Source organism: Salarias fasciatus, chromosome 14, assembly GCF_902148845.1.
Source record: "Salarias fasciatus chromosome 14, fSalaFa1.1, whole genome shotgun sequence".
Lineage (NCBI taxonomy): Eukaryota > Metazoa > Chordata > Actinopteri > Blenniiformes > Blenniidae > Salarias > Salarias fasciatus.
The window spans coordinates 33,748,869-33,775,780 of NC_043758.1; the positions used below are offsets into that span (position 1 = coordinate 33,748,869).

At 43.9% G+C, this 26,912-nt stretch overlaps 2 protein-coding genes across 2 annotated transcripts; both read right to left on the reverse strand.

Moving 5' to 3' along the window:
- Nucleotides 1-5,297: 5,297 nt before the first annotated feature.
- Nucleotides 5,298-10,906, reverse strand: LOC115400868 (uncharacterized). Its single transcript, XM_030108924.1, has 9 exons — nt 10,689-10,906; nt 8,835-9,087; nt 8,676-8,752; nt 7,894-8,032; nt 7,458-7,576; nt 7,168-7,354; nt 6,097-6,180; nt 5,912-6,013; nt 5,298-5,827 (listed from the first exon to the last, which is right to left on the reverse strand). Exons 1-9 carry the CDS (start codon nt 10,748-10,750, stop codon nt 5,486-5,488), a joined length of 1,365 nt encoding a protein of 454 aa, XP_029964784.1. The 5' UTR covers nt 10,751-10,906; the 3' UTR covers nt 5,298-5,485.
- Nucleotides 10,907-13,171: 2,265 nt separating this feature from the next.
- On the reverse strand, nt 13,172-23,366 carry LOC115400051 (cilia- and flagella-associated protein 44-like). The gene is made up of 35 exons (XM_030107703.1): nt 23,245-23,366; nt 22,965-23,127; nt 22,705-22,807; nt 22,397-22,613; nt 22,128-22,242; nt 21,847-22,011; nt 21,188-21,343; nt 21,048-21,095; nt 20,819-20,918; nt 20,659-20,753; nt 20,367-20,576; nt 20,037-20,147; nt 19,786-19,938; nt 19,440-19,616; nt 18,998-19,140; nt 18,515-18,794; nt 18,340-18,395; nt 18,033-18,195; nt 17,734-17,864; nt 17,450-17,652; nt 17,245-17,392; nt 16,953-17,124; nt 16,517-16,758; nt 16,386-16,416; nt 16,182-16,253; nt 15,846-16,049; nt 15,453-15,645; nt 15,260-15,373; nt 14,950-15,080; nt 14,732-14,848; nt 14,305-14,506; nt 14,059-14,219; nt 13,826-13,960; nt 13,338-13,493; nt 13,172-13,237 (listed from the first exon to the last, which is right to left on the reverse strand). Exons 1-35 carry the CDS (start codon nt 23,364-23,366, stop codon nt 13,172-13,174), a joined length of 5,055 nt encoding a protein of 1,684 aa, XP_029963563.1.
- Nucleotides 23,367-26,912: the final 3,546 nt, after the last annotated feature.

Sequence of the window (26,912 nt, forward strand, 5' to 3'; positions counted from 1 at the left end):
ACACCATGAATGTGTCAGTTTTCTCTCACACAAATGAAGCAAGGACAGCTGTTGTGTGATTTCTGAGTTCACAACACTGACATCTGACTGGACTGCAGACAAAAGTAAAGTAAATACAGTGATGTGCTAAGTTGTAATGAGTTACACCCAACATGAACCAAGATGCTCAAAACCACAGAAAAATTCTTCTTTACTTTGTTGCTGTATTTTTGGAATGTTGCCAAAATTTTAATAGCTTTTTAATGACAATCACCAGATCAGTGTGAGAGGTTACAGCTGACAACTACTAAATAATAGCTACGACATCCAAAGCAGAATTATTTCTCAAATCCATAACCCTGATTTATGAAACGTCAGAAAGCAGAAAAATCCAGAGTTCAAAGCCACGTCATCATCTGGTCTGTGCCTCGGAAACATTTCCTCCCCAAAAAAACTCTCATTTCAAGGGAGGAAGACTGAGAAATCAAACTGTCAGCGTCTTTGGCAACACAGATAAAGCACAAAAGAAAGACAGGAGACAGGTGATGTAATGCTGCTGAAATTACCACAGTATCATCCCAAAAGGTTACAGATCGATCACGCGGTTAGACGGTTACATCTGGAGCCTGACCTATAAATTCATAAGATTCTAACTTCACAAAGAACTCATACTGTCTCCGAAGCAGCATGTGTTTTTGTTGTTGTTTTTTGGATCTATTGCACAGCTTTAACCAGATACTGTAAAATATGGATCAAAGAGTTTCCACTGGTGGAAACTGCTGCAATCTGAAACTTAGTCTGTACTAAAAAAGTGATTATGTTCAGATTGCGCATTATGATGTACCTAAATAAAGTTTTTTTTTTTTTTTTAAAAAACAATAATCTGTTAAGCTGGATCTACTTCAAACTGTTGTTCAGTCCATCTATTGGGGCTTATTGTTTCGCTCAAGGACTCTTGGTCATGTGGGCAGGAGATTGAACCTGCATCCTTTCTACTGAGGGACAGCCGCTCTATCAGCTGAACCACAGTTGCTCATAATTATAATAAACCTGTAAAAATGAGAGTCTGAATGTTTCTGCGCAGATGATTGAATGTGGTCGCATTTTTAAATTTAGTGTTCATGTGTTCCTAAAATATCTTGATCAAGTTTGATTCAGACATCTGTGGTTTTTGTGAAGCAATCACAGTGAAAAGGGATAACAATCAGTAAATGTGTTATTAATCTGATCAGTCTTGGTGTGACGGGTTTGACTGTTACAGGCTACATGTTAAGACTCAACAGGTTTGTTTGTAATGGAGCTGCTACGACAAATGTCTGTTCTTTGGTTTCTCCGCACAGTTCAGTGAAGACAAATGTTATGAATGCATCCATTCCCACAAATCAACAAAGCAAAATAGTTGCAAGCTTCCCAAGTCCACGTTACCTCCTTTTAAAGCGATTCGTTATGAGTTTCCACAACAAATCTAATTTCAACCTCAGAGCAGGCAAATCCTCGGACCCCCAAAGTAGTCCTGTGGTCTTTGGTTGGGAAACACAATAATCAAGTTAGAAGTTGGATACATAGATGTGAGGGCAGCAAATGTGCAAGCTGAGTGTATCCTATGACTCCTGAACCATTGCTAGTTTGGAGGACAAACAGCAGATTTGGTCTGTTTTGGTCAGGATGATGGCTGCTGGGACATCTTCCTGCTTCATCCAGTTCTGACTGACTTTTCTCGCCATCCTCCCTCAGTCGGGTCAACGCAGAAAATGGCCCACAGTCATGCGAAAAGAAGAGCAGAGGGTGGAGAGGTCAGGGTTCATTATTCTATCCTCGCTTGGAAAACAAAATAAGAAAATATTTACAGCAACAGGAAGCTGTGTAGCTTTTCCTCTTGATTGGAAACAGGAGCCTGGCGTCTTCTCTTCTGCTTCTGTCACTTACTCAGTCTGCTGGCTCATTTAAACCTGTTCATACCTGCACTGAACGGGATCACACTGGATATCGGAGCATGAGGAAGTGGTGTTTTTAAGCTTTCTGGAGATGGTGGAACACCTCTGAAAGCTCATTAATGTTGAGTTGAGGCTTGCCTCCAGCCATTTTAGTTCAACCATAATAAGTTGCGAGTTTATGGACCTTTTGCTCCCCAAATGTCTACCATGTTGTAATTGCACACATCTGTGGCGGGTGTTTTGATGTTTTGTCTGAGTGTGCAGCTGTCCGTTGTGTTTCCAAACAGCCCGGGGTCAGAAGTGGTCCTCCGTTATCTGTGTCCAGTCCTTTAATCACAGCCATGCACGCGCTTTGCTTTTCTTGTACAGTCTTTAATTCCAGCTCACCGCCAGGCACATTTTGACAACCAAGCTGAAAAAAAAAGAGTGACAATGACTTGATGCAGACAGATTCTCTCACAGACATCTGCCAGAAGTATCGTTTGCTCAGAGTTGGCACGAAAACACTGTCTCATTTAAAATACCTCGTAAACTTGACGAATCAGCTTGTTACTTTTTTACTTATATCACAATACCAAAGAATCAAAGCACAAAAAACATCAGACAATATTCCCTTTTCTTTCCTTTCTTCAGATTGGAGTGAACTTTGAGAAGCGACTCACTTTAATCTTTCTGCTTTAAAGATAAATCACGGTTGTTGCTTTTTGCCAGCTTCGTACACAGTTTGATCTAATCGCAGTAGAGTCCATCCAGGACTGCAACAGACACCAACAGGCAAATCCAGACAATTCCATCAAAAATTCTATCAACTTCCCCCACACACACAAGAAACAAAGAATCTATCGCAGAGAAAGCAGAGAAAATCGAACCGTGAAATGAGTGTTGTTTGTTTTGTAATGAATCCGTGCAGCGAAACTTTTCCATTTTCCCTTGAAAACGTTGTCTAAACAGGCGCTAAATGCACTCAGTGATAGTGACACAGGTCAGAGTTAAATGTAAAAGACATTGCATTAAATTTCTGAACAAATGACCCTTTATTGCAAAACTTAAAAAGATTAGCCAGCACTCGTTGCCATGGCAGCCCGACACAAACTAAATCAACAAAAAGCTGTAATGAATGCGAACTAATCTCTGCTGTTTGGTCTGAAAATGACTTTAGAGTGACTTCTTCCCCGCGACAGCTGGAATGATATATTGCGGGGCGATATCACCGCTGCACTCCTCGGATGAAGTCATACAACCTCGACCTCGGGTGTCACTGCCATCAATTCTAAAAGGTTAACGGGACCCCAGTTTTACACACACAGACACACACACACACACACACACACACACACACACACACACACACACACACACACACACACACACACACACACACATCCTGTGTGTACCGCCAGCGATTGTTCTTCACAGTTTAACAGTTTAAGTGAACACGGCAACAATCTGTGACAGAAAATGTTTTTTGGGGTGTATTCTTTAATGTTAAAAAACAATTGTTTAAATATTAATGAAGTCTAAAGTGGATTTTAAACCGTTTATCCAACAGTACTTTCACGAGGAGGCCTTGAGTTTGTTTATATCAGATCGCCGTCGCTTGTTCCCGTTCGTGGCGTCTCCCAGTGCCATCAGAGGAAGGATCAGGCTAAATGTGTGCTATGTGTATGTGCACTGAAACCCGATCTTGAGTAATTGTCAGGATAAGGCGAGGGATTGACCTCTGCCATGAACCATATTTTCTGAAACAACACACACTTGAGCTGGCTTTGAAATAGCCTCTCCTCCAGGACCGGAGTGGCCCGCGAGGAAGCCAGTCATCAACTTTTCAGTGTAACTAAACAAAGCCCGCGGTAATTTCATTTGCTCGCTCTTATACACTGTGTGAGAGCAGATAGCCGATGCCATCTGCTCCGCCGGCCTCCGGCCCTCTGCTGGCCGCGACGTGGGGCACGGGTTCATCCGGACGGCGCTGGGATGCAGACGCCATGGTTCTTCTTCGCTTTAGAAAAGGATTCAAATCGTCTTCCTTTTACTCATTGATCAAAGCTCTTAATAAATGAAGTCACAAACCTCCCCGACTGTCTTCTGACAGTTGGTCCCTCAAAGCCAATGTGGTCATTGTTTTTCTAAGCAAACATCCAGGACGCTTGGTTCTGTGTTTCCATGACTGACTCGTGGAAAACGTTACATATTCATGCAGCCTGTCATAACAATTTTTCTGTTTTCCCCCAAGGCCCTGTCACTAACTTTTCAAATAACCAAACGCACATTTCTCCTTCCTCGGTTTTCACGTGCCTCCACAACAATGTGCAGACATGGTGTGTTTGCGTCTTCGGTGTTGTGACAGCTCAGATCCCGCGGCGTCCGGCTCACATTCCTCTCATCTCGCACCCCCCCACCGGGGGTCGGCCCCACCTCTCTGTGAGGGAATCGGACAGATGCACCATCTGGAAGGCAAGGCCACGGTCAGATGGCATCCATGCCGTGCGTACTGTACAACCGCTGCAGTCGACGACGAGCACAATCAGAAATCCAGCTACGCTCCGGCCTGAAAAACTCTGGAATCCGGTCGGGAAAACTATGTCCGAGGCTTTGGCTTCAGCGCGGTGCTGCGGGGTAATTGAATTTGGATCAAAGACATTCATGTCTTTCAGAAAGGTCAAGAGGGCAGCTCAGTTTTTAGTAATAACAGAAACGCTTCCGGCATTGACCTCCACTGCCCCCTCTGCCTTCTGTCTCTCCCCCACCCTGCCTTCGGCCCCAGATCCCGGCTTTGAAGGGCTCAGCCTGTTGCAGTCACTTAGTCTGACACGGAGACTCAAAAGAGCAGCGGCCCAAAGCATTCTGGGAGAAAACAACTCAACGTCAAGTTCCTCACCTTCAGTGTTCACAACCTCAGGATCTAAATCGTAATTTCTAAATAATAATTTCCATTTTCAGTAAACACTTTGTGTCATTATCTAAAACCTCAAGGTTTGTAGAGGTTTTTATCATCTTCAGTACTAAAAACCAAGCATGAGGTTGTTTTCATTTTACTACAACTTTAATAAAAACTCAACTACATTCTCTGCACTAATGTAACAAACTGCATCATTATATCATTTTGCATCGAAGACTGTTTAAAATACCCAAGAAGAGCTGTGATTGACTGGAATCCATGGAAAAGGATGCTTCCTCCTAATTCTGGTTCAGCATCTCAACTGAAGTTTACACTCAAAACCTGCTCCATGCATGATGACTTTTAACTGTGCTCTTGTGAAAACTGGCGAAAGTGCGCCTCCTTGTGTTTCAAATGCTCTTTCCATTTAAAATCAGTTGTGATTGCTCCTGAATCTATAGTGAAAGAAAGAATGAAGAATCAAATCTCTATTTTATTTATTTTAAAGCTTTTAAAGTAGAACCTGAACAACAGAATAGATAAAAACAGTCATATTACAGCGATAAAAAAAACAAACAATAAATAAAGTTTGAGATAACCAGCAAATGATCAACATTTGAAAACTTTCCCTGTAACTTCCCTGTATTTATGGCCAGGCTTGCAGTCGGTGGCAGAAAAAGATGAAAAACCCAAATCACTTCTTTCTTCCAGATCTACGCAGGCAGTCAAGCTTGGAAGAAATCTGCAGCGCCGACCTCTTATAGAGTGAGAGAGGAGTGTCCGAGCTTGCGTCCGCTGAGGGAACGGACCTGGTCGAGGACGTTGAGTTGCGGCGCTGCAGCGGTGTCTCGCTGGCGAGTCCGTTGTGGCGAGACGACGGCGTCTGGTGAGGGATGGAGCTGGAGCGGCTCAGCTTAGTGTGAGCCGGGGGCTCAAAGTGGGACTTCTGGTTTGGTTTCCCCAGTCCCTCCAGGTGGGCCTGGAAGGTGGAGGTCTGCTGCTCCACAGCATTGAAACACTCCTGAACTCGGTCAAACTGCAAAGACACACACACACACACACACACACTCAGCGACAGTGTGTTTTAACGTGTGTGTCTGCTGAGCACGGCTCCAGGTACCTGCTCTATGTTGGACTGCAGCAGGATCTCGGGCCAGAAGGACTCGCTGCTGCTGCTGCTGCTCAGGTCGCCGCTGATGTGAGCGTGACTCCAGGTCAACTCCTGCAGGACACGGAGCGGGACGTCTCTCAGTGAAGGACGCCGAGCGGCCAGCGCTCACTTCCCCGTGCACGAGCGGACTTTACCTGTAACAGCTGTGTGCTGTCCTTCAGATGAGCCTGACATGACTGGAGTTTGGTCCTGTAGCGCCCCAAGACTGCAAATAAAGTCTGACACACACAGATCACCATCACTCAAAGGCAGGCACAGACAAACGTCAGAGGACTTTTACACGAGAAGTGAAGATTTCCATGTTAGAGGGACCTTATAAGATGTTTTAAAAGTTTTTCTAACAAACTTCTGAGTTTTTGACGAAAATAAACATGATATGTAGATTTGAAAGTGAAAGCTGCAATGTGTGAAAAGTCAACAGCTAAACTGTCGAGCACGTGTTTGGACTGAAAGAGCAATTTCGATGTGTTCATGTCAGTATTGGCCAAACATGGTGTGTGTGTGTGTGTGTTGCCTTCATAAGACACTGATCAGTGAGGACTTGGTGCCAAAAACAAAATACCAGCTATCAGCCACGGCAGTGGTACACATGGAGTAGTCAAGCTGTTATATATGTATGTTTTTTTTATCAGTGTAATAAAAAGGTGAAGTGCTGTTCAGAAAACAGTCCCACAGCTACACAAAAGTCACTGACATTCCACAATTCATAACTTCAAAATGTTTTAAAACGAAAAGTTTTCATTACCTGATTTATGGAGATTTAAAAAAAAATACTAAAACATTTGTTTCATCCTATACACTATTGATTCCTATGGTCTGATCATACAATGTACTATCTGCAATGAGTATTGTAATAATGACAATCTAAACACATCAAATCTCCAGTAAACCATATATTTGGCATAAAATATTTTCTGTTGAAATATATCACTCAGTGAATGTTGTATTTTATATCGTTTGCATTACTGAACACAATTGCAACATTAAGGTTACTTGTAAAAATGCCCTCTAAATGTATATAAAACCTTTGACTCTTCATATGATGATGTGATTCATAAGAACCTGGTCCACACTCCACGTCACTGTCAGTTTTATATTTGTGGAAAATAGACAGATGGACGTTCCTGAGGAGTTGTTTTGAAAATGTGTCAAGAAAAAGGTGAAGTAAACCACGCGGCCATATTGAGGTCTGAACATCTGCTCACCTCTGCGTCTGTCTGGGCCGAGGCCACAGCCACAGCCACGCGGCCTTGATTGCCTTCTTTGGTGAGCGTGACGCCGGTGTGCAGCTCCTCCAGCTGAGCCCAGAGGCAGTCCAGACCCTGCAGCATGTCCTTCACACTGGCCTCGAAATCCCCCTGCACCTGGACCAAGGCGTGCAGGGAGACCGTCCTGTGAGGGATGAGTGTGTGTGTGTGTGTGTGTGTGTGTGTGAGACGTTAATCCAAGAGTTCAAAAGAGGCCGGCGGGCCGGACGCCAGATGTGGAGCCTCACCTCTGCTGGAGGTAGGTGCAGATGAGCTTCAGCCTGTCGGTCAGCATGGAGCCCCGGTCCACCTCCTCCAGCGTCATCCCGGCGGCAGTGCCGGCCCTCTCCAGCGTGTCGCCCACCGACTGCACCGGAGGAAGAGAGACGGCGGAGCACTGAAATGTCTTCACCGCTGCCAGTGGAGATAATTCAGACTGCAGATGGCAGCGGCTCGCTGGTGGTGGAGGTGGTGTGTGTGTGTGTGTGTGTGTGTGTGTGTGTTTTGCCTGCGGCTAGAATATCTCTGTACTCCTGAGCGCCGAGTCTGATCCCGGTAATATTACAAACAAAGACCTGACGCTGATCTACATGCAAAGGGCGATGGAAAACACCGGCGATGACAAACGTGGCTGGAGGCGGCTGCGTGTTGAAGCCAGAGAGGGGATCTGGTTCTGCGTCTCACCTTCAGTCTGGACATGAGAGCCTTGATGTGGGGCACGCGGGGATCCGGCAGCGGCTCCTGGAGCACACACAGCAGCAGGCTGTCCGCCAAGGCCAACGCTAAAGAGGCGTGGACGGCCGAGCTCCCCGGCTGAGACGTCCTGAAAAATTCAGGAGGCCACCATGCACATGAAAGATATGAAAACATCTTGGCATTCTACTGAAAGACCGTTTTCAGGGAACAAGAGATGGTTTAACTATTCACAACAGTTCTGCGGCAATGGAGGTTGATCAAGCCCTAGAAGTTCCGCTTCCTTCATTGAAAGGATGTGTCCACAGTGTGTGACGACTGTCAAACATGGGGGAGGAAGTGTGACGGTCCTGGATCCAGGATGGGTGACTTGAAGAGAGTTTACAGCACCATGCAGTACTGACTGGTAGGAGGTCCAAATGTCAGAGACAAGTCTGAAAACATGGAGCATCTCCAGAGTTAAACCCCATCGAGCTGGTTTAAGAAGAACCGGACGGAAGAGTGAAGGCAAAGCAAAACACAGAGCTGGAGGGAAAATCTGAAGGATGGTTGGTTTCCATCCTAGAAACAAAGTGTTCATCTGTTATCTGATAGAGGAGGCTACTGTGAGGAGTCAAAACTTTAGAACGCATTTTGGTTTATTTATCCGACATTTTCTCTTCAGTGTCAAGAGACAGTAAAATTAATATTTAAAAGGAATTTTTAAAAAATGGAAAAATTGGGGAGAAAGGTGGAATGATTGAAGCAGTTTAACTGAGAAAATCAAGGCTCACCATGAATGCTCTTTATTCCTGTTTTCAGCCAAAACCCCCCGCGGTGTCCACCTCCGAGACTCCTCCTTGGACTGAAGCTAAACCATTGAATAAATATGAGACAATTAAAAAAGGCATCAGGGAGGAGAAGGCAGGCAGATGCGATGCAGCTGTGTTCACCTGGCCGTGTCCTGGCCGCCGGCGACCCTTCAGGGTGAAGATGCAGCATCCCAGAATGATCCACAGCAAAGCCACCAGCAGCAGCCTGCAGCACACGTCCAGCAGGGACAGAGAGGGGTGCAGCAGCGCCTCCAGCTGGCACACTGACCACACTACACCCACCGGAGCCAAACTGGACCAGGGCTGCAGCGTCCCCACAGTCTGGGACCAAGTGGCGCCTGGCAGCTGACCTTCAGCCGAACCTCCAGCTGCACTGTGGCCACACATTTTAAAAGAAAGACAGGAGGTTTATTGTTTGAAAAATAAAGAAGCAGATATATTAAATCTGCATTTTTGAGGGCATTTTTGAGGCCTTGTTATGGGGAGACTGAGCGACAGATCAAAAAAAGCTGGCTGATTATTGAAGGTCAGTGTGTCTAGATGCAGCATGCTGAGTTTGGGCTCATTTGGTCCAAACACCGAGGAGTTCAGTTCTTTGGAATAATTGGAAGCCAAACGGCATTTCCACATAGACAATGAATGGGTTTTAGAGAAGCCTCTAGAGTCAAAACCATGGAAGCTACAGGAAAGAGCTGATTGACTTTTCTGATAAGTGTCCTCTGCCAAAAGGCTAAAAGGAATTTTCTGTTAAATATGAAAACATTTGGTAAAAGTAATTTTTTAAATTGCATTGTAACCTTTGCACACTCCCATAGGTGGCACTGTAGCATCTATCACAGTCATTCATACATCAATATAATCAGCATCATGTTGTGTATAAATGATCAAAATTTCAAGACAGTCCGACAAAGTATGTGCTTGTAAGAAATTTTTATGTATTTTTCGGGGGGTCTTTGCGCCCCTGCTGGCCAACGGTTATAAATGCATCAAAATGGTAATATAATTTTTTGCTTGGCTTCAGGCATAGAATTTTACTGCACAGTTTGGTTACTGTGGAAGAATGTTAATGTTTCAGGTCTATGGTAGGGGGCGCTATAGAGTTGAGTTGTATTAAACTTTATAATGCATTACATGAGGACCGTTATGGCACATAACTGACTGTAATCTGAGTGTTCTAGGACAATGCCTGAGCTCCTGAGGGGCTGTCAAAATAACAGGAAATGAAGAAGTTTTTCGACGGCGTGCTGTGAGGAGGCCGAACGACATATCAAAAAAAGCTGGCTGATTGAAAGTCAATGTGTCTAGATGCAGCATGCTGAGTTTGGGCTCATTTGGAAGAAAGGAAGTAAGAGTTCAGTTCATTTGAAAAATGAAAAGCGACATGGCAGCGAATTTTGTATCCAAGATGGCCGCCTTCCTGTTGGTCCCACAGGTTTGAGCCGAGGTTTCTGTTCGTCCCCTCATGCTCTGTCACTGGTGTGAATTTCGTGTTCCTACGTCAAAATATGCCCACTCAGTGGGCCATAGGGGTGTGATTGTAGGTGGCGCTGTTGAGCCAGTGTTGATCTGTCGCTGTGGAGGTATAAATTTTATTGAATTTTTCGCTGGGTCGGTCGCGTAGATACCAAAAAAACACCACATTCAGCTATGTTCAGGGGGTCAAAAATGCGTTCTCGTGGGACAAAGAAAAATAATAATACAGAAGAAACTGAGCAAGAACAATACCCTTTGCCCTTACACTACGTGTTACGGCGATGGCTAATAATAATAATGAAAGTGATGAGATGACTTGACAGCAACACATGACCGGAGATAAAAGGTTAATAGTGAGTCCAAAAGGTCAATACTGCATCATATTGATAATTAATTCAGCCTTTAATCTGTGTTTGTCGTAACCGTAGGAGTCAGGTTAAAGGTTTTTCCTTCCTGCAGCAGCAGATAAGTGAAGAGCTGCCACTCAGAAGGTCTTCCTACCTCTGTAGCGCCGGCCTCGTCTCAGCAGACCGTCCCACCCAGTCCTCCTGAACCTCCGCCATCCATCCAGCGGCCCACTCCGGGTCCTGTCCCCCTCCCCTCGCTTTTGGGAAAGGCGACCGTCAGCCGTGGCACGAGGGCAGCGCAAACACACACATGTCTGGCAGAAGGTGCAGCAGAGCCATGAGGTGAACAAGTTGCACTTGTTCAATACCTGACTTCCCTCTTAACATGGCGAGTTGGCAAACTGGATCTGCAGGAAGATTTGTTACATCTGTCTTTCTTTTTTCTCACATTCCAGCCACACAGGAATGTGTTAAACACATAGTTAAGAACTGTTTGAAGGACAAGCCCTGCTCCACCCATTCTCACTCAGAGCCAAGTCAAACCTGATCAAACTGCTTTCTCCATGAATCACAAACCCTGGAATATTAATAGAGCAAAACCTGAAGCAGTGTGTTGAGTGTGTTTATTGTTTCAGTGACAGAGAGCCCGTTTAAAACCATGAACACTCAAAAAATTAACACGGTCTGACTCCAGTTTCAAAACGCTGCAGAAACTATTGCTTTTTGCTGATAACTAGTGCTTCACTTAAGAACAACATCCAGATATCAGAATGTATTTTCACAGAGATGGACGGATGGACATTATTACTTTGAGCACATTTATCCTGCCATTAAAATAAATCAAAGAACACTTCGATAAATTCTGGATTGTGAGTTCTAATTAACAGTTCAGCAGTTTTGCATATTGTTGCAGTGCTGGATGTGCAAAACCGGGACACAGAGGGACGAGAGCAAGCTGGAAAGTCTGGTTTAAGAGGGCAAGGTCTGCCTGCATCCAGGTGCTAACACACGTCATTCATACCTGCTTCAGAGAAAACTGGTCCACAGTCTGACGCTCCTTGTCTATCCACTGTTAATGTGATGCGTATTTACATTTTCCTTATTGAAGAGTCTGCAGTTTGTTCGTTGTGTGTCATGTTGTCAGTACTGGCATGTGTCTTTCACTGTAAATCCTAGATCCCTGATGGTGAAAGAACATAAAACTCATTCAATGCAATCACAGCATCATGAAGTTTAAAGGGAAAACATTTCTAAATTGGTTTTGAAGGACTTTCATTAGACATGGGCTTTTTGTTTTTTTTCTCCTCTTTGACAAGTGAATGTAAATGACACTGAAGCTCGGCACCAGGGGGCAAATTCAAAACACAAATATGTATTTCAAGATTATGCCAGGCTATAGAAACAAACATCGAAACTAGAACAAATCTATTAGAATCAGCTGTGTAATGATTTTATTTAATCATGTTTATTTTCATGAAATGCAGGCTGGTGCTTTCAGCTCTCTTGAATACATTAATATTGGCACATATTGTCTACCGTCATTCCTTTGCAGTTCCTCTTGGACTCATGTTCTACCCAGAAACATGGACAGGAAGAGAAACGTCAGTAGTAGTAGTAGTAGTAGTTGGACTAGTGACAGCAGAAACTTTCATCTTCCACCAAGGAATTTGGTTAAGTGACTCCTAGACTCAAATACTTTGTGCGAGCTACTAAAACTGGCATGAAGTAAAACCGCTCTTTCGCATTTTGAGTGTTTGAACTCACCGCCGACACACTGACCTGCAGAAATGACACCTGGGCCTGTTTCTGTTTGACATTTAGTATAGTGGTGGGACTGGCTTCAGCGCCACGTACCCAGAACTGCAGGTGGGCGGGTCTATTTAAATGTCTTGATTGATTCAAATTATGACCGTTTAAAAATGCTAGTAATGTCAGGAATGCCCTGCAGCATGGGAACACGGCAGCAGGTTGTATTGACGCATATTGTCCACTGTTCAGACTGGGCTGAAAACCTCCCTATTAGATGAAGGTGAAGCTAACAGTCAGGCCACCCTGGACCAGCTCCTACAGTTAATCTGCTCTAGGTTAAACTGCTGGAAGACCTTCTTTTTCAATGCACACAGCTTATCTCCTTTCCTCAGCCTTGCATGCCGCTGGCACCACCTCTCTCTCCTGGAGGATCTGTTCTCCCTCCTCTACGCCTTCCTGCAGGATTTCTGACCGTGGAACTGGAAGTTCCTGATCTGTTCTGTTCCTCCATCAAATAGCATTCACAATAACAACATCTCTCTCACTGGAGTTAATTATCTAATGAGAACTGAGATGTTAAACAGAGGATGCCATCTCAGCTGAAGGTATATCACACAAAGCAGTGAAAGATAAAAACATCTGCAACAAATGAGGCTATCTTATTAAAAAGAAAACAATCACATCAGTATTAAAGGCTAACAGAATAACTTAATAATGGTGAAGTTGTGTTTTACGTGACATTAAAAATTAAGCAGTCATTTTCCATTCATAAGCCTTTTAAGTAAAATTACTAACTATATTAAGTCTATATTTAGTCTTCCAAACATTGACAAAACAAATATTGAAATTTTCACTGAGTAATATGAATGCTTGAACATCTTCAGCTCTTTAGCTGGAGGCGTGTTTGGACGGACGGTTTGGTTTTCTGTCTGGCAGCGACGGGGTTGGTTTAGTCTGCAAACACCAAGGAGAGAAGAGAGAGTAGAAACTCTGAGAAACACGCCTTTGTCTTCCAGCGGTGATTCAGCCTGACGGAGTGTGTTCAGAGTCCCACCTGGCCGTGGATGGAGTGGCTTCCTGGAGAGGACAGGAACTCAATCTCTCTGCGGAGGGTTTTCTCCTGCTCTGCCTGGGTTTTCACTACCTCCTCCAGCCTCTCTATGTCCTTCTGGGTCTCATGTCGACTGTAGTTGCTGCGCTGCTGCTTGAACTGGACACACAAAACACACAATTTACAAGCTGGAAGTCGCATACAAGGCTGCCCTCACGTGGGTGTAGAACTGGAACTGAGATGACTCATTAAAATAGGAACCGATTTCGTGGAGATCTCTGAATGAACGGCACTGGAATGAAAAGGCTTCCAAAATAGGGGAAGACATATAGTAGTTTCAGATCTAGTGACTATAATAACTGTAAAGTATAAATAAGGTTGATAATAAGAAAAACGTTAATTTACATTGGCTGTGATTGAAATTGTAGTTCACAATGCCCAGTAACTGTTTCACGGACTAAAACTAAAGACAGTTAAAACAGAGAGATTACCAGTTTCTTGTGCCTGGACAAGACTTGACGCTCGAGAAGATTTCTCTCTTCCATGACACTCAACATGCTGCGGGAAAGCTCCGAGTTTCTCTTGATTGTCTCAGACGAGCCAACAGAAGCCTCCTCAAGCTTTGCCTGCATTTTTAACGCACACATATCAAGAAAAACAAAACAAAAAAAAAAAGTGAATCTAGTCTAAAATGTAAAACAGAGCAAGCACATTTAAAACTCACATGCCAGTGCTTCACCTCCCTGTCATGTGCAGCTTCTTCCTTCAGTTGTTTCAGTTTGAGTTCCTCCAGTCTTCTGCTCCCTGCCTGCGTCTCCAGAGCGTCCACATCCAGCAGCTTTCCAAACTTTGCCATCATCAGCTCCTTGCACTCCGTTTTCAGCACTATGAAAAAAAACAGGGACCCCGACTGTCGGTACTGAACCAAACAACGTGACACACACCGCGCACGGCAGCCGTTTCATCTCACCCTGGATCTCTGCATTCATGTCCTCGAGGCGGCGCTCCAGCCTGGTGCCCTCCTGTTTAGCTCCAAAGTACAACTTTCTCATGTGAATTTTCTCCTCCTGCAGCTCCTTGATGCGCTCCTGTAACTTGTTCAGCAGCGTCTCGTGCACCAACAAGGCCTCGCTCAGGTCTGAAGGCACCGACTCGTTCATGACATACTGGATCTGAGGAGCAAAGAAACAAAACAAAACAATCACTGATCTTTAGGAAAGATTAGACACTTTAAAACCACATCATATATTCTGATGGTATTTTCAACATGACTAAAAGGATCAAAATACTTCTTAACACACGTTCGCGTACACCTTGAAAAGCTTAAAATATTGTGTGTGAGTGTGTTCAGCTTTTGTTTTTTTTCCACTCAGTTCCAGTGAAGTGTTGGCTGCTACCTGGTGCAGTCTGAGAGGAACAACCACATCCAGACTGTTGAGTTTTTGTTGTAACTCCCTGTGAACGAGATTCAAGTCACTTTCAGCGGCCTTCCGGCAGCCCGTCAGCAGTTTTTCCTGTAAAAACAAAATGAAAAAAGGAAAAACACAGATAGATGTAGGAAGGAAGAGGAGAAGGAAACAGATAAGAGGTTAGAGAGAGAAGAAGAAAATGCAACCTTTTTGCTGAAGGTCTCTCTCTCCATCTCCAGAGCTTTGACACTTCTCTTCTCCTCTGTCAGCAGATCCTCCAGGTTCAAGCGATGCTCACGCAGCTTCAGTGTGTATTCAAACAGCGCTGGATCACAGCCTGTGAAAAAACACCACGATTCACACTCACAACAGAACCGATCACCTTTAAACGGAGCAAAGGACTGTGAAGGGCTGAAACAATGACTTAGACGATTAGCGTTTGTTAAGCCTTCCTACTTATTCATCCTAGAGAAACGTTTCTATTAAATATGAGAAACACAAGATTTCCAGCACAACCTGGAGGGCAGACACCGTCATCAACAGCAGCCTCCAGGTCCTCCAGGCTGCAGATGTCATCCTCCTCATCCCAGTCATCCTCTTCCTGGGAGTCTTCATCACTGTCCTCTTCATCTGCAAAGACACATTTCCATCAAACTGCAGAGGAAGCCTAAAGACACTGATGTTCCTGCACCTCAGCTGAGACCCTGACCTTCCTTTCCTTTCAGTTCCTTCTTGTCACGTTTGATTTTTTTCATGAATACTTTGGTTAAAAACTCCTCATACTCATGTTCATCCCCCAGCGAGGTCTTGAATTTGGTAAACAGAGCCTTCGCTCTCTCCTGCAGTCTTTCTGTTTCTCTGTGTTTCACTTTCATCTGCTGCTTTAACTTCTCCAGCTTGGACTGTTGGAATGGAGAACAGGAAATGTCAGGCATCATACTGTGCTTCAGCATATCTGACCTTTGTTTCACCTCAGTGTATAACTGCTGTAGCTGTAAATATCCTGTCAATTTATTTGTTGTGATGCATAAATGGCTTTGCAGTACAAATGAGATGTAATCATCTTTAATAGTATCTGTTTCATTCCGAGACTCCTGCTTACTGCGATGCTGTTCTCCTCCACGCTGCATCCAGTTAATTTCTCCTGCAGGCACCCGTCTCTGCTCTCAAACTGCTCCAGGAGCCGCCTCTCCTGGACCAGCAGGAGTTTGTGAAGGTCAGCCAGCTTTATCTTGCAGTCCAGATGCAGTTTCTGCTGACGCAGCAGCTTAAGCTCCATGTCGAATTCAGTCACTGAAGTCTTCATCTAAACAGTCACAGAATAAAAATCACCGACAGCAACAAATTTGACTGTTTATCATAAGTAAACATAATAAAGTTGACACATTTCAAATCAAACTACACACGTTTTGCTTAAGTTTATAGACCTAGAGACAACCTTGTTTATCAGGCAGTCCTGCTCGTACAGCAGTCTGATCTCCTCCTCAGCCTGACTCTCATCCAGCTCTTTCTTTTCGAAGGATTCAGGTGAGGCACACACGTGAGGCGAGTCTCTTTTTCCTTTCTCTTGTTCTTCTTCTGTTTCCTCTTGACCATCTTTCTCTTTTTCCATTTGCTCAATTAGTTTTGGAATCTGACAGACGTCCCACTCGTCCGGTTTCAAAGCGTCACACCTGTAGCAAACAGAAGGGTAGCTGTACAGTAGCTATCTTTGATAGAAAGGAGCGTGTGTGTGTGTGTGTGTGTGTGTGAGTCTCTTCAGTCGACAAATACCTCTGTTCTCTCACAACTTGGTATCGTCTCAAGGCAGCTAATTTGCTCTGCAGCCACGTCTCTGGCGCCTCCTCTGGCAGCATGCGGGGCGGGGTGGGTGCGGGCTGGCGGAGGTGAACTGGAAGATGCTGCTGAACCTCCTGCAAGCGCTGAGCCTGACCGTGAAACCAACACACCAGGCGATCCTTGGAGTCCCGCAGCGCTATTATTTTACCATTCATGTCAATTTGCTTTTTATAGACCTGGACAGAGAGAAGAAGCAGCTAAACAAACCTTCTGTGTCAACGATTAACATTTGTTATCAGTATTTAGTCCTACATTAGATGTCACTGCCACATATACAGTAACTATCACGTCAAAAATCAGTAAAACTAAATCCTGTCAGAGACATGTACTGTATGTCTGTGAGCATCTGTGTCACTCTGTAAGTTTGTACATTCTCCTCCAAGGCCCTCAGCTCCTCTCTCTTCCTGTCAGACATCATCTTCAGGTTTATCTTCATGGTAACGTCTGACTTCAGTGTCATGTCTCCGATGTTTTCCCTCGCTTCCTGGATGTCCTGGACATCCTGCGGGTCCTCATAGTTCCCATCTGGTTTTTCTGCATAGCTGATAATATATATATAAAAAAAAGAGTTTGCAACAGCCTCACAGTGACATTAGAGACTGCCATGCTGGGGTAACTTGATGTCAGGGGATGGAGGGGATCTTGTAGAGTGTGGCACTAACAGTTGGTTCCATTCTTGTTCTCGGTTTTCTATTCTCTTCCTGGCTAGTGCTGCTCTCTCCGCAGCCTTTCGAAGCCTCTCCTCCTGCCGAGACCCCAGCGTCATCCTTGGTCGAGTCCCGGGCGGCTGCAGCACCTCCTCCTCCACCTCTGGACCACACATGAGTTTTAGACCAGAAATGTTCATCGAATAAAACACTTCCCTACCTTCTGTCTGGCTGCTGTCATCTGCAGACTCCACTGTGGCGTCTGTGGTCTCTGGTGAAGAGTCTCTGTGTCTTTCTGTTGAACTTGATCTGCTCTGCTGAGTTGGAATCTCACTGAAAACTGGCAAACGGTAGGTGGAGACTCTGTGGTCAGAGTGGATGCCCACAACAGTGACCACATTCGCCTCCGCAGAGCTCCTAAACCTAAACAAAAAGTTCAAACACATTCCGATCAGGTGTTTCTCTGTTCAATGAAATCATCAGCGTCGATGTGCGTGGACGTACCACTCCTGCAGTTTGTTGAAGGCTGTGCTACAGCGCTCCTGTTCCCAGGCCATCTCCCTTCTGACTTCACTCAAACGTTCAGCTTTGAGCCTTTCTGTAAGTTCATAAAAACGAGGGTCCAGCTGCAGCTCCTTAAACGCATACACACACAAACAAGAGGATTTCTGTAGCTTCAGAAGACATGTCATCGTCTTGATCACATGCCGATGGCCACGCCTACTATAGTACATCAAACAAAGCCAAAATGTTTCTTCATGATGGTTTCAGTTGGAAATTACAGAAAGCGGGGGATTCTGTACCTCAGGTTTCAGGCGAACGTGCTCCGGCAGACCCCGGTTGGCTTTCAGAACTTGATCATACTTCTTTTGGATGTCGGCGAGCTTCTTCAGTTTCTTCTGCTGTTTTAATTCAGCCTCCTGACGCACACTGTCGCTTTGAAACCTCTGCCTGGCCGTCTCTATGCTGGAGGGAATCAGGACAATTTTTAAAGTTACAAATGAAAAAGTTATTAGTTACTGATAAGTTGTATAAAGGTTAATGAGTTGAATTTATAACAATAAAGAACATGGAAATCACAAAAAAAAAGAAATGAAACATTGCAGACACCTGTAGGCTGCTGAGTCTTCGATGTCACAAGACTTTCTCTCAATCTCAAGACCCTCCTTTAACAACAACATTGTAATAAGAAAAGAGGGATTTTTAAATCATATATATGTTTTCTTCTACCATTCATTGATACTGTTGATGAATGAAGGAATGGGATGTTAAAATGTGGGCTCACCCGGGGTGAGGGGATCTGGGTCTTCTGTCTCTGCAGGCCCTTCTCCAGCTCCTCTGGTGGCAGCAGGCTGAATGTAAATATGTTGCCATCGTCTCCCGCCGTCAGCACGAACTGATCATCGTGGCTGCATTTGATGTGCCGCAGGTGTCCGTAGTCGTTGTCATGGACACTCAGAGTCCAGTAGGCCTGCATGGAGGTGATGCCGGGCTGGCCAGGCTGCAGAGGGTAAACTCGGATGGAGCCCGAGTGCATGCCGCAGAGCAAAAACTGCCTGTTGGCGCTGTGAAAAGACATAAATGCAGCACAAGTCATTGAGATACTGTTGTAAAACTGAATGTGAATGATCCAAGATGAGAACCGACAATTAATATGCAATAAAAGTGAAACAAACTCAAAAGTGCAAAAAAGCCACAGAGTCTGTACAGCAAATCAACAGTCCAGGAATAATTTCGTATGAAACTCGTTGGTCTGCTCTTTGACGACCTGAATGTCAGAGCATGAATGGGGTCGTTGTCGGCGTTATCAACAGCCAGGAAATCAAAGGGCTCATCTTGCTGCTGATCTGGATCTTCATCTCGGCTCTCTGAGAATTTGCAGTGATAAAGGAAACCCGAGTCAAATCCTCCCTGAAAGGTGAAGAGAGAAATGAGGAAAATTACATAAGATCCTAATTTCCTCTTTATGGATTTGTTTACTAAGAGGGAGCACAATAGTTTTTGCTAAAATTCTCTGAATTTGCTTACTGACTGAAAGAATGAGGTGAGATTATATAACCCCAACATTCAATTAACAGAATTTCATTTGGTAGCAAAACATTTTCTCAGCATAAAATTTTCTGTGAGAAGATAAAGCAAAAACTAAATGCACACTTTTGCAATTCCTGCGGTAAAGGGCGCCATCCACTGATGTGCTTCTGCATGTTTACCATAGAGAGCCAGAACTGGCCGGGCTGTGAGTAAAAACCACAGTAAAGCGGGCTTGGAGCATCAGGCGTAGGCGGTAACTCTATTTCCTCTTCCTCTTCCAGCACTTCTTCTTCCTCTGCTCTCTCTTTCTTTTGTTGCTCCTTAATCAACTGACGTCTGGAAATTTCCTGGTGTCTCTGAAACATGCAAATACAGAATCGCAGTTGTAATTTTAAGATAAAATTTGAAATTAAATAACAAACACAAAAATAGATGGGACAACTAGATGCAATAAAAGATGATCATCACAGCCATAAATTCTACGTATGCAATCAAAGCAGTTTAGAATAAAGACTAAGCTCTGACCTTGATCTGAAATTTGATGCTTCTGAACCTGAATGATCTTCGGCTCAGTCCAGACAGCAGGAAGGTTTCAGCTCGTTGCTGACTCTCAGGATCAGGGCGATGCACCTCGACCACGTGGCCGTTCTGACAAAGAATGAGTAGCCTTTTTTCAGGCTTAGGAAACAAACAAAACAACAAAGAAGCTTAGTTTGGGAAACAAAGAAATATTAGACTGTGAGAGGATGACAGAAGCAGCCAGAACTCAGCCCTACGTGGGAATTAGGTGACCACTCCAGTGCCTGCACTGCTCCAGGTACATGCACAAAACCAATGGGATCGTATTTTTCACCCACAGTGAAGAAGAAGACGGTGTTGTCTGCACCCTGGTGAGAAAGGAATGAGTGTGAAGTCAGGACGGTGAGATGGCACTGGGCCTTTTCACATCTATGCCAGAACTTATCACCATCACAACTGATAAACTTTACAGGTGTTATCAATCTCCAAAAATACCAACGATCATATAAAAAAACTGGGGGAGGTTTGACATGTTCCCACACTGATTTCAAAGTAAAAACTCCCTTTTCTCTAAAAAGAGTTCTCACCCCTGTGGCTAAGACCTCTCCATTGGCGTCATATGCCACAGCAGTCACGGCAGCATTGTGAGGTTTGAAGGCCTGTTTGAGCTGCAGCTTGGCCTCTTCTTTGGCGCTGTGCTTGCTGGCCACATTCAGCTTCTCGGGATTGTACAGCTCCATTAAACGGACAACGCCATCCTCAAAGCCTACCACAAGCAGGCACTGACTCGAACTCACCTGAAGGCAAATAACCAAAACCGCAGGTTAGTTTTCTATAATCACTTTCTATGTAGTTACTTTGTTGTATTAGTTAAATTACCGACAGTGGAGCCCAGAGGAGAACCGTTCCACCCTGATTGAAATTAGCGGTGGTCAGTTCTCTTTTGTGGAGAAAGTCAAAAACTTTGACTGAACCTGAACAGGAGAGAAAAACAGGTTAAAACAGTGTGAGTGCAGGAGGAGAGGTATGTGTAACTCACGGGATAAAGACGTTGTGGCCATTAGATGTGACTTCTTTGACACATCCAGGCTTTGGATCATCCCGCCATGGAAGGAAAACAGACACTCGGGATTAAGAGTCTGTGAGACAAGATATAGAAACAACAGAGGGCAAAAACAGGCTCATTTCAACTAATGAACATCCACTCAACACAATAACAATAAACAATGTGTACCGTATTTTACATAATGCCGTGCAGTAACTCTCACCTTGTGGGTGAATGAAAGATCGATTTTCCAAATGGCTCCACCGGAATCCTACAAATTGTGCAGCAGATACACTCAGGTTGAGCTGAAGTTGGCTCTGCTTCAGAAATAATTATGTTACCTTTGACCTTCTTTTTCCTGACCTGAGCAAACCAGATGAAGGAATCAAGTTCGGGGCTCTTCACAATAGAGGACAGGCAAACATCGTGTCCCACCATTATCTCACTGAGCGGCTCTATTTCAAGCTTATTGCTGCCGCTGTCACTGTCGGCACCACTGATCCTCTGAAAGTCCCAGCCCTGGATGACAGGGGTCACAGAAGAGCTCCAGAATCGAGTGGTCCAATCATGAATCTGTCAATTACCTCCACCAGAATCTAAACAAAAATGTCCTCTTCAGTGATTGTTGTATTGTACTGTTTTATGGAAGTGGCATTTAACTGCTACAGGGCAGGTGATGGAAACGAGTTCTGCTGTAATTTCGCCGTTTTACATGTTGATGTTCAACATGAGGGGCTGTAAAATGCTGCTGTGTTCAGCACTGTCAAGCCATAAGTGTGAATATGAGTGTGTGTGGTTGTCTGTTCAGGATGTGCTACATGAAACCTGTTTCATAATAAGTGCTCATACACTTGTGATACAATCTGTGCTGTTGGAGTGTTGACTTTGAGCTAGATACTGATTCATCAAACGTCTTAACAATAATATGCTGACCAAGTGTAGAGAATTCTTTTTCAACGGAAAATCATTTTTCTAAAAGATCTGACAGCAGTGCAACAGTACAGAAGTGTCAGTTAACTTACTCGAACAGCTCCATCGGAACCAAATGTGAACAACTGCTCATCTTCCAAGGCAAATGGCTGGACGGTCCCGATGTGGCAGCTTCGACCCCCTTCACGTCCAATCTCCACCCGAACGGCACTCCGATCCCAAAGCAACAAGTTGCCCCAGGCTGTGCCGGACACCACCTGAAAGGAGAAATGAGACGAGGGTCTGGAGTTGTCTGCAAAGCCGCCCTGTCTGCAGCTGAACAGGCAGCGACGCCACAGCGACGCAGTATGTCTGCATACATTTTAAGACCAACCTTTCCATCAGGAAGCTCCACGAAGCCCTCGATATCAGTTACTTCAACAGATCCAAATTTCCCCACATTTCCTTGCAGTTTGAGGCCTGTGTATGTCGAAGCTATATTCCAGAAACTGACAGAGAAAAGGATCTATTTATTACAGTGGAAAAGAAACGTCTGGTGTCTGAAGTTATTATTTAGACACCTGCAAGTTTCAACAACAGTGATTTCCTGAAAATAAAGAATTCAATTCCAGCAGACTGGAGAGGGTTCAGCGTGTGCTTTACTTGATGTGTCCGCATCCGGATGATGTGAGCAGTTTCGGGTTGTAGGAGGAGAAACGAACTCGGTAGGCATCCTGAGAAACAACGTTGCTTCTCAGCTTGACCTCCTCCAGCCTCCAGTCCCAAATCGTTAGCATGTAGTCAGGAGCACCGCCAACGCTGGCTAACAAGCTCCCATCAGGGTTAAAGTCCACACAGCTGTACGCTCGCTCCGTACCACCTAAACACATGCAGATCACAACGGAACCATCAAACTACATGGAGTGCAGAATGCGAAAAGGAGAAACGCAGTGCATCTTGTTACAGTTTACCTCTGAGAATACGCTGTGGTTGTAAAGACGGATATTCATAAATCACTATGTTGGGCTGCTTTCCCTTCTCTGCTGCAGCAAAGTATTTCTTATCTGGGTGTACCTTTACAAAAAATACACAGTAAAATAAGAATATACGCAAAGATATAAGGACAAGAAATGGAAACTCGGTCTCTTCATGATTCTTGTTGGTGTATATACTGTCACATAAAAATCCTCTCAATGACACTTCATCATGAAAATAATGCAAACCGTCTTACCATAATACACCCAATCCCCCCTCCACTGCATGAGCGGAGGTATCGGTGCTCCTTGGTGAAAATATCCAGCAAGACCAGCACGTTGCCTGCTATGAAAATTAGAGTTTTCTCATCGAGCAGCTGCAGGTTTATCTTGCGCTTACAATCATAACCAAAGGAGTGGCTGAATGCAAGATGGATTAAGGCTCAAATGTTTTGCCAAACTATGTGGATTCTCTGGATGTCCACTGACCTCTGCCCGCTAAAACTGTGGCGTGACAATAAATTTATCAAAAGATACAACAAGTGCAGGAGGTTTTCAGGGATCCCAGACTCAGGGGTGACGAACGGTCTGGACTGGAGCTCCTCATACTTGTAGTGCCTGTCAGCAGGGAGCTGCTTTCCTTCAGAGACTTCCTGCATCACTCTCTCTCTCTCTGCCTGTTTTTAGAGAAAATATTTAATTGTTTTCTAGTCGGAAGGATGCATTATCCAGGATGCCCCATTTTCCAACTCATTTGGCAATAACTGATTTTCACTAAATGCATATAACCTTCACAGTTTAATAGCAGGAAATGTTTAGTATGAAGATGTTTTTTGTTCTACTGTGAAACACTAACTTCAGGAGGTAACAATAGCTGACTCTAAAGGCAAGGTACAAGACACAACCAACATTTATTTAATTAATTATTCTTCTCAAAATATGCCAATTTTGAAAAACAGCAACTTTGATTTGATATTTGAAGCTGAAATGTAACTACATAGTCTCCTGAAGAAAATGCAAGTGTGGGAGATGAGAGATTAGGACAAGCCGAGCAAAAAAATGTGTCGAGTCAGTCAGAATAATGACGAAACAGGATCACAATTCTGTGGATCCTTTCAGCATCCACACAATAAATTAACAGTTAAGAAACAGAAACACGAGGTCAATGCCCTGAGTGTCGAAACTGAAATACACGTCTTCAAATTGCTGAAAAATATCCATTAAAAAAACATATTTGAACAACTTCAAAATAAATGTTTTCATAAATTATCAACGTATCAAAGTTTATAGAAACTGTAGAGAAACTATAGGGTTGGCTGAACTTACCTCCAAAGGCCTCTCTTGAAGATATGACCGACCAAATAAAGCTGTCAAACAATTTAACATAACCGCCGTCCTAGAAGTTGATCACGATGGCGTTAGTTACTTTCCGGTGTGCTTACGTCAACACGTCCGCCATATTGGACCGGGCATTATTTATCTATTTATTTATTTATTTAATATCTTAAAAAGCTAGGTAGTTGTTATTGTTGTAAAATTTGTCAGGAAGGTAACAACAGTAAAAATTCTGCAGTCGAACTGAAGAATAATTTGTTATTGTTGTAATTACACTTACAGCCAGCAGGTGGCACTGGTAAACCATACACATTACTTTACACGACCATGCATAAGACTTTGAAGGCTTTACAAAAATCCAGCGGTGTCGGCCATGCTATCCAAGAGTCGTATATGTCTCAACAGTAAAGTTATATATTACGCCAAATTTAGTAATACGCCAAATAATGTAATGTAATACAACAAAAAACAAACTTTAGACAGATTTGAATTTGATATTAAATACTACTGTACCATTTGTGGAATGAAAGTTGAAAAAATCCTTCATGTGTTTTATCACTGTTTGTATACCACAGGACCTCATGATTTCATCTCTGGTCTTTGCAAATGATGTCCTGTCCGCTTAATCGAAAATGGATCTACAGCATGCACTCGGGCGGTTTGCAGCCAAATTCAAAGCAACGAGATGAGAATCAGTAGCCCCAAGTCCAAGGCCATGGTTCTTGGTCATGGTGGTCTGATCTCTCCGGGTCGGCAGAGAGTCCCCATCCCAAGAGGAGGGGTTTAGGTATCTCTGAGTCTTGTCGTATTGGTCCGTCATATTGAAGAGGAAGCTGAGCTGAAAGGCAAAGCTCTCAATTTGCAAATTACGCTGGAGAGACTATGGCTCTTGGCTGGCCTAGGAATGCCTCGGGATCCTCCAGGGAGAGCTGGAAGACGTGTCTGAGGACAGGGAAATCTCATGAGACTGCTGACCCCATGACCTATCCCTGATGAGGGGCAGAAGAGATAAGGATAAATCTTATCTGAATTCTTACCTACTGATAGCTCTATAGTCATCCTTGTATGTTGATGGGTTGATGGAGCAATAAATATCATTTTGCATCATTTTATTTCTTATTCTGTGTGTACAGTACCTCACTTAAAAATGCCAAATTCATTTTGGAATCGTTCACTGGAAATGCAAAACCTGTCAGTGACTACATAGATTGACATACTGTTGAATGAATGGCTTCATAGCAAATACAAATGTGTATTGAAAAACTTCAACTACTGAAAAGAAGGATCAAAAGAAACATAACACAATGGTCTCACACTCCCATCTGCTGGCCATCCCGGGTACATGCACCCATCCTTCTCCCTTCTACAATATTTTTTTGTTTCAAAAAGGGGGGAAGAAACTCTTCCAGATTGACAAAAATATAAATGAGTCCAAAATTTAGGCTTGACTGGATTGATTTTGTACTTGAAAAACTTAAAATGCTTTATGCAGTTTAAATATGTTACTAATGTTGAGTCTACAAGTCCCGTCTGGATCGGTTCTCCCTGAGAACAATTCAGTACAGATACGGTTCAGGTTAACTTCATCACACATCATCACAGTGTGTTTTACCCCAATCCAGTACTTTTCACCATAGCTGTGATGAGTCACTACAGAATCTAAGACAAAGTAATCCACCTTAATAATTTGTGACACAATGACGAATTGCGTAATTGAGAATAACAAAGTGACACAAAGCATAGACATTAACAAGTGCATGACACTTTGCAGAGCAGGTCCAGTACTGCTGTTCATTGCCAGGTGACGGGGCGATATGGGTAACAGCCAAACGCTCATATTTAATCAACCAGCAGTACAGCACCATCTGGTGTTTCCTCGGCACAGGTCCGCAGGCCAATGAGAGACTCACTACAGCGGCCTCCATGATGACCTTTGACCCTTGAACATCCAGGTCACAGTGAGGGACAGCTGTGTGGTACTGATTGTTACCTTGATCAAAGTCAGCAGACTTCACAGATTATTAGTTTTAGAAGATATATATTAAGTACCACTTCAGTGTCATCATCCTGTATGAGTTGTGGACCAAATAAAATTTCAATCATCTCTTTTCATTGTGTCCAAAGTTTCTTCCAGTGTATCCTCAAAGACCAAATGAACGTTGCTCCCATTACAGCCATGAAGTGTGTTACAGAGCCACGGGCAAACATGCCAAGAAAAAGATCATTTCATCAAATATTCAGCACCAGATAAATATAAAACAGCCTCAGTCAATTTTTTTTCAGAGGAGGCAGTAAACAGCAGACGGACAAACCTTATTCCACACACAACCAGACTGATGGGTGATGACTGAACACCAAGACACACTGGAAGCAGAGCTTGACTGACAAGACATGAGCAGGAAACTCAGCTCTGACATGTCGTTTTGCACCTTGAGACGAGGGAATAATCACATTGTCGGACACACAGTGCACAACACAAAACTTACAGTATGTTACCGGGTGCCGTGTTCTTCTCAACATAGGTGTTTGATGGTAGTAGAGGAAGAAGGCACAGCTGCTGCCACAGGGGCACCAGTCACAGCTGGAGTAGTCAGAGCAATGCCCGAGGTTTTCATTAAAGAAGAAGAGGACCAGCTGCCGGTGGATGGAGGCCCTCCTTTCTTTATTTGACCAGAAGTCAGACCCACACTGCACATAATTGAAAGGGGCAATAAAAATACAGGGAACACGATGTACAGATGAGAACAAAACAGGTACAAGTATAATCAATGGACCAACACTCGTATTTTCTTACTGGTTTGATTTCTATGTTCTCCATAAGTGTATAGAATATACAATCAAAGAAACAGCTTTTCCCTTTACTGTTAGAA

Coding starts and splice junctions, on each gene's coding strand:
- LOC115400868 (XM_030108924.1), bottom strand. CDS start 10,750: ATGGCGGAGGTTCAGGAGGACTGGGTGGGACGGTCTGCTGAGACGAGG. Junction 7,577..7,893: donor CTCTCATGTCCAGACTGAAG/GTGAGACGCAGA, acceptor CCTCCGGTGCAG/TCGGTGGGCGACACGCTGGA. Junction 5,828..5,911: donor TGCAGTCCAACATAGAGCAG/GTACCTGGAGCC, acceptor GTGTCTTTGCAG/TTTGACCGAGTTCAGGAGTG.
- LOC115400051 (XM_030107703.1), bottom strand. CDS start 23,366: ATGCAGGAAGTCTCTGAAGGAAAGCAGCTCCCTGCTGACAGGCACTAC. Junction 16,417..16,516: donor CAAGTTGTGAGAGAACAGAG/GTATTTGTCGAC, acceptor TGTTTGCTACAG/GTGTGACGCTTTGAAACCGG. Junction 16,050..16,181: donor AGGACTGCCTGATAAACAAG/GTTGTCTCTAGG, acceptor GTGACTGTTTAG/ATGAAGACTTCAGTGACTGA.